We start from the raw sequence: 14,801 nt of genomic DNA, 5'->3' as shown, positions 1-14,801 counted from the left end.
ATTTTGTACCTAAGCACTCCCGAAATGGAACTTCCTCCCTTCCTTATGTAACCGTCAGGATGTGACATTAGATGAGCGGCTGCTCGGTACTCGTGTGACCTTAGGCACGTGCCTCCCTTGGGTTTCATCGTTTCCAGCTACAGGCCAGCATCACCTATCACCTGTCCAACCAAACTCTTGGAGAGGCCAGGAGGTTTGGAAAGGACCCCGTGGACGAAGGTCCTGCTGAGAACTGAGGGTTACAGAACCAACACAGAGGCAGCACGGGCAAAGGAGAGGCCGTAGCCACCTCTATCACTGTGTCTATGCATCGGTTTGGAAGTGGGCGCCAAAGTGACAGTGGTCAGCAGCCAGTACACAGGGAGGCAGACGCTTCCTTACACAGGTCACACTGTGTAAGGAGGAAACTGGGAAGTGCCACAGGGTACATTAAACAAGTCCCACTTGTGTAAACACTGCTGCTCACTCACACATACCCAGCCAATAGTAGGTTACATGATGAAAACCAGAAAATTAGCTAAGAGTAAAGTCATTGAAAGACAATGGAATATGAAAAGGGCTGAAGTTCCGTCTAAGGTTAAATAATGCGACCTTGGCCAAACAATGTATGTTTTTAGTGTATTCCACTATCTGGCCAGTGCTGTGAAGCTTGGAACCCCACAGCACTCTTGAGGTCACTGGAAGTTAAGACCTCAGCTTTTCCAGAAATACATCAATGACAGGACCCAGAAGACACAACAATTTCCCTTTATTTAATCTCCATATCACCATACCTAGCATATATATATATATATATATATATATATATATATATATATATATTGTTAGGAGAAAGGAGATTTGGAATTAGGTATTAACACACACAGGGTGCAGAAGCAGCCCACTACAATTGCTTGCCTTGGCAGAGTAGGACCAGGTCCCAGACTCTCACCAGGACATGGTTGGCAGCTCCTCAAGGAGGGCAACAGGCTGGCAGATGCGTGAGACTATGGAGAGTAAATAAATCCCTACTGCTTCTTAGACATTCTGAACATAATCCCTGCAAGATGAAGATCAAACCAGGGCTTCGAAATCTCACAGGCAAGAACCTCAGCCCCGAGAGGCAAGCCAAGTGAATGAAACAAAAGACCAGAGATACTACGCAGTACAAAATAGTAATTATTTATATTTTCAAAAAGAAAAAAGTTAACATTTGGAAGTCTCCCCTTTGGAAGAGGGGCTAATCAGAAGGGACAGGACCAGCTCCTATGCAGGCAACAAGTCAGGTACAAACAGCCAGGCCATCTGGGCTGGGATTTTTTTCACATAGCAATAATAATAAAATTTCCTTTTCTCTTCTTTTTGTTTTATGTATTTTCTGGATTTGTTTCTCCTCTCCTCTTTTCTCTCTTTCTCTCTCTCCCCCTCTTTCTCTTTCCCCCTCTCCCCTCTCTCTCTCTCTCTCTCTCTCTCTCTCTCTCTCTCTCTCTCTCTCCCCCTCCCTCCCTTCCTCCCTCCCTCCCTCCCTCCTCTCATAAAAAGGGAAGGGGAAGGGAAGAAAAAATAAAATCAGAGAAAAATGCCCCCCCCCAAAAAAATCCATTTTCCACGATATCTAAAAAACAGAACCATAGTTTTTATCAAGACAGTATGAATTCTGGATGAATTATTTTTTTCCAGTTTTTAACACCAATAAGAATTTCTGCAGAAGCCACTACCGCCAAAGACTCATTTTCCAAATCAGATGACTTCCCCTGCCATCACGCATCACTTGTCATAAGAGGATAAAGGATGGGCTGGTTCTTGCAAACAGTAAGTGCTAACGAGAGAGCTCTTCTGATACTTGGATGGTAGTGAGGAGTTTTCACAAATATCCACAGTTGGAAGGACTAAAATTTGCTTCTTTCAACATAAATACTACTGGAATCCACAAACTGATTTTTGGGAAAAAAAGATCTTCTTTCCTTTTCCATCTCTGAAGACTAAATGTCCACTTGTTTCTGCTTTTTTTTTTCCATTTTGCTCCAGGCACTGACGATTTGTTCCACTCAGTCAGACGCCCATTTCTCTGAAGTACCACTGCTGGGATGTGCTTGGGGCCAGCACCTAAACTGAATCTCAGTGTCAAACTTGGTCAGGCCAAAGGGCACATGGTGACAGAGCAACAGGGTTTCATTAGGTTGAGTGGCCCGAGGCCTGGGCCCTTCCCTCCCCCAGTCCCCCTAAGTTATTTAAAGTCTGGGTCATGGCGCAGTCTTTCCCCTGACACAGAGTAAAAGCTCCACAGATTGCGCTGTCTACCTGGTAGTCAGTGCAGCAACGGTGGCTGCTGCTTCTGGAAAAATAAATGGAGTCTCCCAACTGGCAGCATCTTAGGATTGCTTCAGGCGTTTGCGTGGGGGCCCTAGGAAAGGGCACTGTGCCGAAGCCAGAGAGCGGTATGCTTCTGCCACTAAGTGGGGATGTGACACCACCATTGACTTCCACCCAGAAGTCTCCAAGACATCCGAAGCATGACTAAAAGAAATGTGGAGAGAGAGGTTAGCACAGGGATTGTGCACGTAGACAACCACACAGCTACCTAGACAGCCCACTTTCCCAGTGTGCAGTGCAGAAGGTGTTAATGCAATCAGCACGAACTCTTAACATGCATAAGAACGTGCTTCCTAGACAGTGTGCAGACCATAGACTGGGCTGTGGCTCTTCTAATTCTAAAACCTTGGACTCTTGAGGTGCTACACTTTCAAAATGTGGGTTGTACATTAGACTCTTAATACTGTTGAAGATATTTATACTCAGGGATGCTAATAAAGAGAAAGAGCAAGGGCTCTGACTCCCCCTGCTCTCGCCATTTACTAGTCTTCTGACCACAAGGCACATCACAGCCATGGTCTATTGAGGGTCAGAAAAGAGAAGATGACAGCCACTTTTTGCTCAATGGTTGCTACCTTCTAAAAAGTAACAAGCACCTATCCAACACACAGTGCACCCTGACAGATCTGACTTACAGGCCCTTCCTTTCCTCTTCTGCCTCAGGCTAACACCTTAGAGACAACCATGTAACCAGACTTTGGAGACATTATTTCCCCACATTTGGGTATTTTCTGTGTTAAAATTGTTTACTCACCTACCTGGATACTTTAGACTTGCTAACCACGGTGCTGTTAGGCAGCTTTTTTCCCCTCCAAATTTTGCTCCCTATCACACACAGGAGTAATGAAGTGCATCTCAGTGAGGACTATACTCATAACCTGTCCCAGCTCCTTCAAAGTACTCTAGAAAGCACTGTGGTGAGCTCACCTGTCACTTGGAATCAAGTAACAGATCTGGTAGGCTGTCTCCTTTCCAAAATAGTCTTTAACAATCAGTTAATGTCTACCCCTTCTCTTTTCCTGATCCCACCAGAGACTATAAAACATATTTTACTAACTCATAAAGCAGGAACGTCTATTCTTCTGGAATCTATCTTTACTTTGTTAGTCAACGTGAAGGAAAGCTGCTGTCTTGGGGGCCTGCACACAGCCTTTCCAGGCCTGCACACATCACTACTCAGTTCCAGCACTGTTTGGAAGTAAGGAGCGTCACATGTACAACCCGATCCATGCAAGCAAAACCATTGTCACACTGCCGAGCTGAGTGAAAAGATGACAACTCTCTATTTCCCATCGAAAGGTTAATGAGGCTGCTTGCTCACTCCCCTAGTGCAGTCGTTCTTACTTCTTCCTCCCAACTACCCTCAGGGGCTCTGAAGAGGCTACTCACTAGTTGATGAAATCCACTGCCTGTGTTTTCAGCTGATCTGCGCTGTGGAGGTCAGCCAGGATGAGAATCTCTGCAGCGTTCTCCACAGAGAGGTTACTGCAGAGGGCATCCTCACACATGACCTTCAGACGCTCCAGGGCGTACTGTGGAGCAAGCAGAGCTGTGGTCAGAGCAGCAACAGCCCAGGGCTGACTGCCACTGAAGCCTTCTCCTTAGTTGTTCGGCCGGGAAATGAGGTATCTGAACACAATTGCAGAGTGCAGGAAAAGTGCCAACACAGCCACAAATACAACCACACTCTGAAGGGTAGCTGCTCACACCTGAAGTGAAGACAACTGAAAGAATGTGGGTAGCCTTGCCTATCAGATTCTAAAGCTTACCTGTTAGGAAATGACAACCAGAGCAGATTTGTATCCCCACGCTCGCTTATCACCTGCCCTTCTTACACAGTCACCACCTACTCTGACGATGAGGCACTAGCCAGCTACCCCAGCAGAATCTTCCATCACAGCTTCTGCAGCCCAACTGCTTACAGCTGAAGCACTATCTTGTTGGGGGTGGGGTTCCTTCCTTCTTTCCTTCCTTCCTTTCTCTTTTTGAGACAGGGTTTCTCTGTGTATCCTGGCTGTAACTGGAACTCACTCTGTAGACTCAGAGATCTGCCTGCCTCTTCCTTCTGACCGCTGGGATTAAAGCATGCACCACCACATTTGCCACAGTTTTTGTTTTTTGTTTTGTTTTTTGGTTTTTCAAGACAGGGTTTCTCTGTATAGCCCTGGCTGTCCTGGAACTCACTTTGTAGACCAGGCTAGCCTCGAACTAAGAAATCCGCCTGCCTCTGCTTCCTGAGTGCTGGGATCAAAAGCGTGCGCCACCACGCCTGGCTAAGTTCTTTTTATTTAAACGCTGCCATACTCTGGCAAAATGTCTCAATTGACCTATCAAGCTGTGCAAAGGGACCCTGTGGTGGATTTCACCAGCATCCCTGACACATAATTGTCCCTGAGTGTGGGTGAGCCAAGGGCTTCTTTGAAAAAGGAAAAGATAAATCAAGTCTTATTTTATTGGGGTTGAGGTTAAGATTCTGAAGGGAAGAAAAGGACAAAGCAGCAGCTACCCTGGTTCCAATTTCAGTTTAAACCCTACACTTTTCTAGATAAACAGCACACACATTCTGGAAGCAGAGGCTTCAGGCCGGTTGGTGCGCTGCTCCAGCTGATTAGGTCTGATGACCCTCTGCTACCTGCTCTCTACTATAGCATGGACAACCAGAGAAATAAGGAAGGCAAGAAATAACATGCCATCAATTAGTTCACGGGAGAAGTATTCGCTATGAGGTTTTCCACAGTCTCTCCAAAGGGCCTCCACCTTCAGGGCCTCAGAATTCGATGACACAATGCCCTTCCAGGCTGAATCATGGCAATCAAACCACTACAATTTTATTATGAATTTCAGGCAAGGAGGCAAACCTGTTGGCACTGTGATCTCCTAGAGCAAAAAGGAGTTTTATTGGTTTTGGTGCCAGTTTAATTTCTTACATTTAAGTAACTGAAACACAGTTTCCATGGAAAAGGGAAAATGACACAGATAGGCAGGAGATGAAGGTGCTGGAGCGGCTGAGTCCACGGTCAGCCTCTCTATAGCGAGCGCCACAAGGACTGCCCCTCTCATCCTTCTTCACACCTTCTTTTAAAAGGACTTCTGCTGTGAATAGCTCTGATCCCGCCTGCACAATTAGACAAAAGTAGCCACTCTTGTCTCTTGGGGGACAAAGTTTTTTTCTTAATTACGCTTCTGAAAACCTTGCCTAATGGCAGTACTTACTCGGGAGATCGAAACTGTGTCTCCTAGGCCTGGCCAGTGCGTTTTGTTTTGTTTTTAGTCTAATTACACATGTCCCCAGGAGATTGGTAAGGCTCAGAAGAAGCTGTTCAGCCTCCTGGGCAAATTCTAGGTGTTTAGATCCTTCCATGAAGGATTTTTCACTCTGTTTTCCTAAACTCACAGAGAGGTATAAAGGTAAAGCAAGCTTTCAAATAGTCTTGGAGCAAGGGCTTCCAGAGGGGAATTCTGAGTAGGAGTTGAAAATGCAGGCATTAGCTGCTGACACCCACTCCTCTCCCTCTCCTCCAGGATAAGGTTTCTCTGTGTAGCCCTAACTGTCCTGGAACTGGCTCTGTAGATCAGGCTGACCTCAAACTCATAGACTGCCTGTCTCTGCCTCCTGAGCACTGGGAGTAAAGGTGTGGGCCACCACCACCTAGCAACTTGTCATTCATAAATTTATAGCATTGTTGGATTCAACTGCTTTCTTTTATAAAATCAGAAGGAAACATGGTACACTAAAAACTCCACTCTTGAATGATAATTCAGGCTGATTCACTTGATCCCTGAACTGATGAAAACCAGAGATAAAGAAGTTTTAACTTTGGTTCTAAGGATATAAAACTTTGATCCTCAGTATTTTTGTCTAAAGCGTGAACTTTACAGTACTCCTCCCCCTTTTAGAACCTCAAAGATAAGAGAATGCAGACTTGAGGAGTATAAGCACAAACGACTACTGCACTGGATACAGCGCACGTTAGACAGAAGCACAGCTACTCTATGAAGCAGGCCTGGACCAGTCTTGGGCACACACAGCTAACCCCTAATACTCAAGAGCTAAGCAGGATGACTGGGAGGTCAAAGGCAGCCTGGGCTACAGAGCAAACCCCCGTCTCAAATAAAATGAGCAGTGGGCAGTGCTAATTTTACCCAGCTTAAAGGTAATACTTTCTCACTGTCTTCAATGAAACTCAGTTCTTCCTAGTCAGAAATGAGGCTGACTGGGAAAGCATGGCATTTTCATGTTGCTTTTTTTTTTTTTTTTTTTTTTTTTTTGGTTTTTCGAGACAGGGTTTCTCTGTATAGCCCTGGCTGTCCTGGAACTCACTCTGTAGATCAGGCTGGCCTCGAATTCAGAAATCCGCCTGCCTCTGCCTCCCGAGTGCTGGGATTAAAGGCGTGCGCCACCACGCCTGGCTTGTTGCTAACTGTTAATCAAGTCTTAAAATGTAGTAAGAATGGAGTTACTATCCCAATCTTCATCAAGAGAAACAACTGGGTCTATATTCTTTATCTTCAATAACACTTCAAAATGCTGATCAACTCAGAAACCCTCTGTTGTATGTCTAGGCAGAGGCAGGAGGATCTCTGTGAGTTAGATGCCAGTCTGGTCTACAGAGTGAATTCTAGGCCAGCCAGAGCTACATAGAGAGACTCTGTCTTAAGGAGGAGAAAGAAGAAACAAAACTTCCGATACACATTGAGATGCTCCGGTTTCTGAGGAATCCTGCAGTAAAATGGGAGCCAAGATGCAGATAACAGTTTCTCCTCCCTCTCCCCAGCCCCTGTGAGTGTGAGTGTGTGTGTGTGTGTGTGTGTGTGTGTACATGCGCGTGCATGTCTCTGTAGCCTTCACTGTCTTGGAACTAGCTCTATACACCAGCCTGTCCTCCAAGGCACAGAGATCCACCTGCCTCTGCCTCCTGAGTTCTGAGATTAAAGTATGTTCCACTACCACCAGGCTATTTTCTCTCTCAAAACTACATTTATTTGGGGCTAAGAAGATGGCTTAATGATTAAGAACACTGGCTGCTCTTCCAAAAGACTCAGGCTCAATTCCAGTTACCCACATAACAACTCAAATGCCAGGTGGTGATGGTGCTCACCCTTAGGGACAGAGGCAGGCAGACCTCTGAATCCAAGGCCAGCCTGGTTTGCAGTTAAAGCTCTAGGAAATGAGGGTTACACAGAGAAACCCCGTCTTCAACAAAACGAAACAGAAAAAAAAAATTAAAAAAAATTACATCTATTTACTTACTTAATTCTTGACAGGGTTAAATTTCAGATAGAACAAGAAGAGGAGTGAATATCAAACAAACCCTTCTTTTCCATAGTTAAGTTGACCCCGAGAGTTTACCATTTTGAGCAGGACACTTTTAGTACCAAAAGGTTACTACTGTGTTAGAACAATGTGTAAGACTGTCTTGCCTAAATTAAGATATACATACGTTCACTTTACCTACACATAATACTAACACATAAATGAAGAAGTCACCTAGTGTTACGACGATTTTCCTGTTCTTATTTTACCTTATCAGCAGCTGCCAGCAAATCATCAGCCATTTTGTCAAGGTTTGGTGCCTTCCCCGTGTAGATGAAGCACATCATCTCCTTAAACACTTCAGGTTCCACATCATTAATTTCAACCCGATTCTATGCCGGAAAAGCCAAAAGTAAGAATCATCCTAACAGACAAAATCCCTAACCTATAGTCATGATTTTAAGTTCTGATGAGGAGAGAAGCTTGTGTGAGTTAATCCTAACACCATGGGTAGAAAGTCCCCCCCCCCCGCCCCGCCCTGATTGCTTGCTGCAGTAGCCCTCCCCCCACCACTCTACACCATCTTATTTTCTCCAACACAGTAGCAACACAAGTACTAAAATGTGTGATTTGTTTTTGTTTTTTTGTTTTTAAATTTCTGGAATTTCTGGTATCTTTAATCCAAACTGTTCAGCTGATGTGCTGAGCAGGTAAGTCCACGTCACCTGGGACACTTCAGATCACCTCTCTGCTCTCAGAAGGTGTCTGTTCAAGAAACTGTATTTTAATACCACAGCAAGAGAAAGATAATTAGATAAAAGTTTGCTGGACTGATTTTAGTCACTGGGTTAGGAAGATGCATCTGCATCCTGGTACACACCTTTTTGCTCTCTTCCATTTCATGTTCAAACATGGCACTGAAAACTGGAGACCGAGCTACAACATGAGAGGGAGACAATGAGGTTATCACACGGGAATTGCTCAGTTACCCCAGTAATAATGAAGATCTTTGCTCTTCCTGTCTCGCCCTGAAATAACATCAGAATTATAAAACATATGCTTTCAAAACATGTCATTGGCTATATTTTAATCATCTACATCTAGGGAAATGATTTATCTGTGTATGACAACAATGGCATAAGGACTACTTGTATAGACTGAAATTGCAATGGAAGGAAGGTATTCTATTGTTGAAGCAGGGTGTTCTAACCCTGGATGTCTGGCTGGAAGGGCAGCTGTAATAGAGACCCCACAGCAAGAAGGTCAAGAGCTGGGCTCGATGGCATGTGCTAGCTTGGTGACCAACATTTTTGGTAAGCTGTCTCTTCCTCCAGCTATGTGTTCTCAGTGAAGCTGGTATTATCCCCAAAGGCTGTAAAAGCCTTACATTAAGTATAATGGCTTATGGCCCTTCAAAGCTCCCTCTATTTGGTAAAACTATCTTTCTTAGTATTTAATTTCTTTCATTATGGAGAATTCAGCTTTTCCTTTTAGAAATGGGAATGAAGAAAAAATAATCAAGAAACAGAGCCCACGTACATTCTATGAACACCCATGAAAACCACACACACACACACACACACACACACACCCCGCTTACTTTCAACCATGAAAAATAATAAAATGACTAAAAACTCAAAAATGTTCCTGTTGCTGAGTAAATCAGGGTTTGGGGTCACAGTTGAAACTCCCAGCCCAGTACCTAGGAGCGGGAGGACAGGTGGAAAGTGTAGGAAGGTGGCAGAGACCAGGAGCTTTGGGCCTGTAGTTTATGTCAGAAAGAACTCATTTTAGTCCTGTCATTTTCTAACCATTTTCTTGGAAGAATCATTTAACCTTCTGAGCCCCCTCCTTTTTTAAAATTTATAAATTAACCAGGCATAGTAGTGTACACCTGTAAGGCAGGAGAATTCTGCATGTGAGGTCAGCCTGGGTTATGTAGCAGAAATTTCTCCCCACCTTTTCAGATTTCAAATGTGAACCTCAGTGTTTTAATCTATTTCAGAAGGTTATCTCTATGTTCTTATCTCAGAAGAGTTACAGGCTATACTTATGAGATGGTACTTCAATATGGGAGGGTTCACAGCAGCAGGAAGGGCTTAGAAAGTCATCAGTAGACAGACTGCAGCTGATGCAACGGGAACAGAATCACCAGAGAACAGAGGGAACATTGAAGCAGACCCTTAGGGCTGGCTGATGTCTAAAGAGACAGGCGAGGGAGAGGGAGGGAAGCCACACAGTAGAAATAGCTGGAGCAAGCAGGAGATACAGCCCAGAGATGGAGTGCTTGCCAAGCATACATGAGGCCTAGGGTTCGATTTTCTGAGCCATAAAGGGAAAGAACAAGATAGTTGAAGAACCAGGAAAAACTGGAGCATGGAGTCAACTAGCACATGATTGAGTCTCTCAAACTTAGAAGCTAGCAGGTCATTCATCTAACTTTGGAAAATTGCTTTTCTGGCAAGGAGGTGAACTGAGGACATTGTGGGGAAAGGAAGAAGGCAGTGAATGTGCCATCTTAAGAGTTTGTGGGGAGAAAGGGAGCACACACACTGAGAGAACGAGGGTTCTAGGAAGGCAGGGCAAGGTCAGAGAGCACAAGTCTACAAATCAATGGATTCTGAAGATGAGCAATGCCTCCTTGCCAGTGAGAAGGCAGGTGACATAACAGTGAGCATCAAAGGTGTTCCTACAAAAGGGCCCCTTGGAAGGCTAGGAAATCCTTCAGGAGTTGGAAGAGGTTAGAGGGGAAAGGCTGAAATATCTACTGTTGCGGGCACGGGGAGGAAGCTTACTACACCTACAGAAAGACACCAGGGGAATGTAGGAGAGCTGAGGAGATGGTTCAGTGGATGAAGTGCTTGCTGTACATGCATGAGGACCTCTGTTTGGATCCCTAGCATCCACTTAAAAACAAGGTATGGATCCATAACTCCAGAGACACAGTGGACTCTTAGACCTCACTTTCCTGTCAGTCCAGTAAAAACAGTGAGCTTTATGTCACTGAGACCCTATCTCAAAAAGTAAAATAGAGAGTGACAAAAGAAGGCATTCAACCTCTGGCCTCTGTGTATACACACAAAGTACATGAACTTGCATAGACATGTTTGTACCACATACACAAGCAAGAAACAAACACTAAGGGGTGCAGGGATTGGGGGAAGCAAGCAGGGTGAGGGTCTCACTATAAAGGTAGATATTAGCCTAAGTTACTCACTTCCTTCAGCATTGACAACAATATCTAGCTGAGGCAGAGAATGGAAAGTTGTCACATGAGACAGGCTGAGCTCATCTCAAGTGTGTACTTTAGAATGATGGAGCTGAGACATCTCAGCAGAGGAGTCTTGGGAAAACATTTGTTACTTGGAGAGTCACTTGATACTATTCCATGCACTATGGTCTGCAGAGCAGTGTGTGGCTATGGCTGTGCTTTTCTATAAGGAGAGGTCAGCCCTCTCTCAGTTCTTCCTCGGGGTGAGTTTTAAAGATCAAGAACCTGACAGAACAAGAGTGGATCCTCTGGGTCAGTAGCTCAGCCTCATTCTCCTTGGGTGTTTTTAGTGAAGGGATTGGCTTAACCATCTGGGAGGCCTAGGTCTCAGCCTCACAGTACTTAGTCCCTAGAACAGAATCCTCCTGATGGCATCCAAAGCCCAGTTAGGAGCTACTACTTGCTCTTAGGTACTCCAAGAGCTAGCTACTTGCCCAGTGCAAACATAGGTAGGACCTTTGTATGACCACCATTTATACTTTTAAAATAGTACCCAAGTCCACCTAAGACAAACCAGAAATGTCATTTTTATGAAGAGTAGCACTTTTGGTTTTGAGAATTGTCGTTAGAATATAAAATACAGTTTAGGTACAGTGGCATATACCTACTACTTCAGTAGTGGGGGCAGGAAGCGGGATGGGGATGAGGATTGAAGTTTGAGGATAGTCTAGACTAACAATAAGTTCTAGGTCTGCTTAAGTTATAAAGTGAGATCCTATCTCAAAACACCAAAATGAAAATAAATTTTAAAAATGTATTTAGGTACAGAGTTCATAAGCTGAAGTTGTTCCAAAGGCAATTGGGTAGCCACTATTCTTCCTATTGAATCAAAATTATAAAGTGAATCATGAAAATACCAACCTGCTAAGATAGCCTTGTGAGCCTGGAATTCTTGACCAGCCACACACAAGCAGCAATCCGTGAATCGAGAGTTCTCCCACAGCCCTCCTAACTCATCTGCCAACCGGCATTCAGGAACCTTTACCATGTTCATAGTATTCTGCCCAGAAATATTGACAGAGTCTTGTACTACACTCACCTGTGAAATATAAAGAGACAGAAACAAAGCTTTTGTTACCAGCAGGTGGAGAGAGGACTTCTACCTTAGTGCTACAGACAGTTAGATACCACATTTTCTTGAAATTAGCTCCACAAATCAAGACTTTTTCCTTTGGCTCAATTGTTTCTCCATTTATTACAAACACATCTCTTTCATACCATAACTTAGGCCAGTGACAGCCTCACAGAATAAGTTCTCCTACAGTTTCTAATAAGTCCCATACTCTTGCAAACCCAAGCATAGCCCCCAAGGAGAAACCAACAAGAACAAATGCTAAATGTCAAGTATTCCCCTTATCCCACCTTAAAAGAAAGCTTACACATAAGAGATGCTATACAAGTCATCATATACAACTCTCTAAAGAAACCTAGTAACTTAAGTTCAAAAGCATTTCACTGACCTTAGTTAGGTCAGGAGACACAGACGAAGTATAGTTCCTATAGAGCTAAGTAAGGAAGGCATTTCTCAAAGATGTTTCATTAATGAACATGATGGCCCAATTCCCATAAAGACTAAGCTAGAAAGGCCTTCCAGTAGGGATAACTGGGTGAGTATGCTGTAAGTTTTACACCTGAACTTCATCATCTGTGACAATGACATTCAAGATGACTAACTTCAGCTTACACATGCATTTACACTCCTAGGACAGACTGGCAATGCCAACTGTATGAAAAGCTCCAACTTCGCACTCGGGATTCAGTAACATATTTCAACTAGTTGAATTAATTCAACTAGATAGAAACCAAGCTAAATTTATAGATGAGTTTGTGAAAGTCAGATGTTGAGATACCAATTACAAAGATTTAGAAACTACATCAACATTATAAAATATTCTAGCCATCAAATAAAAAATAAGTAGCCAACAACACTGTTTTCTCCCCCTACAACCATACAACACGTTAGAAAAGTTAGGGCTAAGCAGAACCCAAGCCCTGAGAATCAACTCCCTGGCTCTTCTACAGCTAAGAGTCTGATGAGAAAGACAGTTTAAGAACATCCTTGATGACCCAGATTTCTTTTGACCTTCAAGATGCAAGTCATCCTTTAGCTGCAGTCATAAACCCAGAGGCAAAGTTAATGCTTGACCCAAATGACCTATAATGCCTTCTTGTTCGAGTGAGGTATTTACTACCAGGTCAGAAAACTTACTCATTTCTTTAAAACAAGCTGTTAAGATCTTGCACAAGGAGGGAGTCAAGTTAATCAATTATGAATGTGCTCAGCATTACAGCACATTTATCAGAGACAGTTTATAACAATATTTTAATAACCCAGAACCCAGCACAAACCACCCCACAGAGATCCTCTCTTGTCCTTTGTAAGATTTCTAATTTGGTTCAACCATTTTGTCATATTGGTGCCCTCATTTCTTTGATATAATATTAACATTAAAAGTGAAAGTTGTCTGTTCCCAGTTATAGTTCTAAATACTGATTTAAAAAAAAGGAAAAGACCAATTAAATCCACCTTCCTCATAGGGAAAGGCAGGGATCTCCAGGGATGGCCAATGAAGGGAATAGAGGAAGCTTTTGGCACTATGTTTCTAGTTTGAATTAAACCAGGCTGACAGGAGCCCAAAATCATTAACACTTAATAGCAATTGAGTAGACTGGGTAAAATGAATTGGCAAAAGCTAAGCCGAGTTTCCAATGAACTATGGTTACGGGCGGACCTTCTGCTGGCTGGATACATGCTTGGTAATGAGTGGGCCCAAAGTCCCTGACACCCCCAGGAGGGCGGTTCTTCTCTGCGGACGCAGCCGGAAGGAGAGTGTACCTTTGCTGTTTGAGCCAGACTTGTTCTGTAGATATATGGATGCTTGGATTCTCCAGAGCTCTGAATGTCTGGCACCTCTTACCAACATTAAATTCGCTTAATTAAAAATAAATTTTAAATGGCACTCACAAATGAGTCTTCAGAGCCTAAACTTTTAACTTAGAGAGGGATTGTTTTCCTCTGCAAATGATGATGCTAAAATGAGACCATTTTGAGAAAAACGAAAGATGTTTTTATGCCTATAAAGTTGACTATGGAGACTCATTCAGAACTGCAGCTGTGAGGATGACAGGACTGTGACATTTATGTCGTCTTATAAATGAATGCATGAAAATGTCTCAGGAAGGCTGTATAATCTCCCAAGCTTCAAGTTAAGGAGGGCAACACTTTGTTTAAAAAAAAAAAAAAGATTTATTACGTAGTTTTCTGCCTGCATGTATACCTGTAAGCCAGAAGAGGGCACAAGATCTCATTATAGATGGCTATGAAACCATGTGGTTGCTGAGAATTAAAACTCAGGACCGCTGGAAGAGCAGCCAGTATTCTCTCTCAACTATCTGAGCCATTTCTCCAGACCAAAGGGTCTCACTTTTAAAGCCAACTTGTCTTCCCTGCCCCCCTCTGGGTTTTCAAGACAGGGTTTCTCTGTGTAGCCCTGGCTGTCTTGAAACTCACTCAGTAGATCACGCTGGCCTCAAATTCAGAGATCCTGACTATGTTTGCTAAGTATGTGATTAAAGGCATAGGCTACCATGCCTGGCTTCAACTTCTCTTTTGTAAAAAAGGAAATTTAAAATAAAAAAATTTAAAGGAAATATCATGAATGACTAAGGGCTATTGAGTAGTGTATATTCATTCACATAAGAGGGAAATCCATAGAAACATTCAATACCTATTAACAAATAAGGACTGTCAAATCTTGTACACTCATGTTCATAAAAAGAAAAATCCATGAAAAATACTTTAGTGCCTATATAATAATTAAAAATTGAGCCGGGCCTGGTGGCGCAGGCCTTTAATCCCAGCACTCGGGAGGCAGAGGCAGGCGGATTTCTGAGTTCGAGGCCAGCCTGGTCTACCAAGTGAGT

At 43.5% G+C, this 14,801-nt stretch overlaps 1 protein-coding gene across 2 annotated transcripts in view; it reads right to left on the bottom strand.

Moving 5' to 3' along the window:
• Positions 1–1,596: 1,596 nt before the first annotated feature.
• Spop (speckle type BTB/POZ protein) overlaps positions 1,597–14,801 on the bottom strand; it is a 73,746-nt gene continuing 60,541 nt past the window's right edge. The window contains exons 7-11 of one of the 2 annotated variants that reach the window (XM_021211597.2): positions 11,739–11,916; positions 8,487–8,542; positions 7,876–7,998; positions 3,742–3,884; positions 1,597–2,496 (exon numbers count right to left, since the gene is read on the bottom strand). In XM_021211597.2, the coding sequence (XP_021067256.1) occupies positions 2,352–2,496; positions 3,742–3,884; positions 7,876–7,998; positions 8,487–8,542; positions 11,739–11,916 (645 nt within the window). In that variant the 3' untranslated portion in view covers positions 1,597–2,351. The remainder of the gene's footprint in view (positions 2,497–3,741; positions 3,885–7,875; positions 7,999–8,486; positions 8,543–11,738; positions 11,917–14,801) is intronic. The other variant, XM_021211598.2, reaches the window with a different exon arrangement.

The sequence above is a fragment of the Mus pahari genome, chromosome 14 (assembly GCF_900095145.1).
Source record: "Mus pahari chromosome 14, PAHARI_EIJ_v1.1, whole genome shotgun sequence".
Taxonomy (NCBI): domain Eukaryota; kingdom Metazoa; phylum Chordata; class Mammalia; order Rodentia; family Muridae; genus Mus; species Mus pahari.
This window is presented reverse-complemented; position numbering and strand designations above follow the sequence as displayed.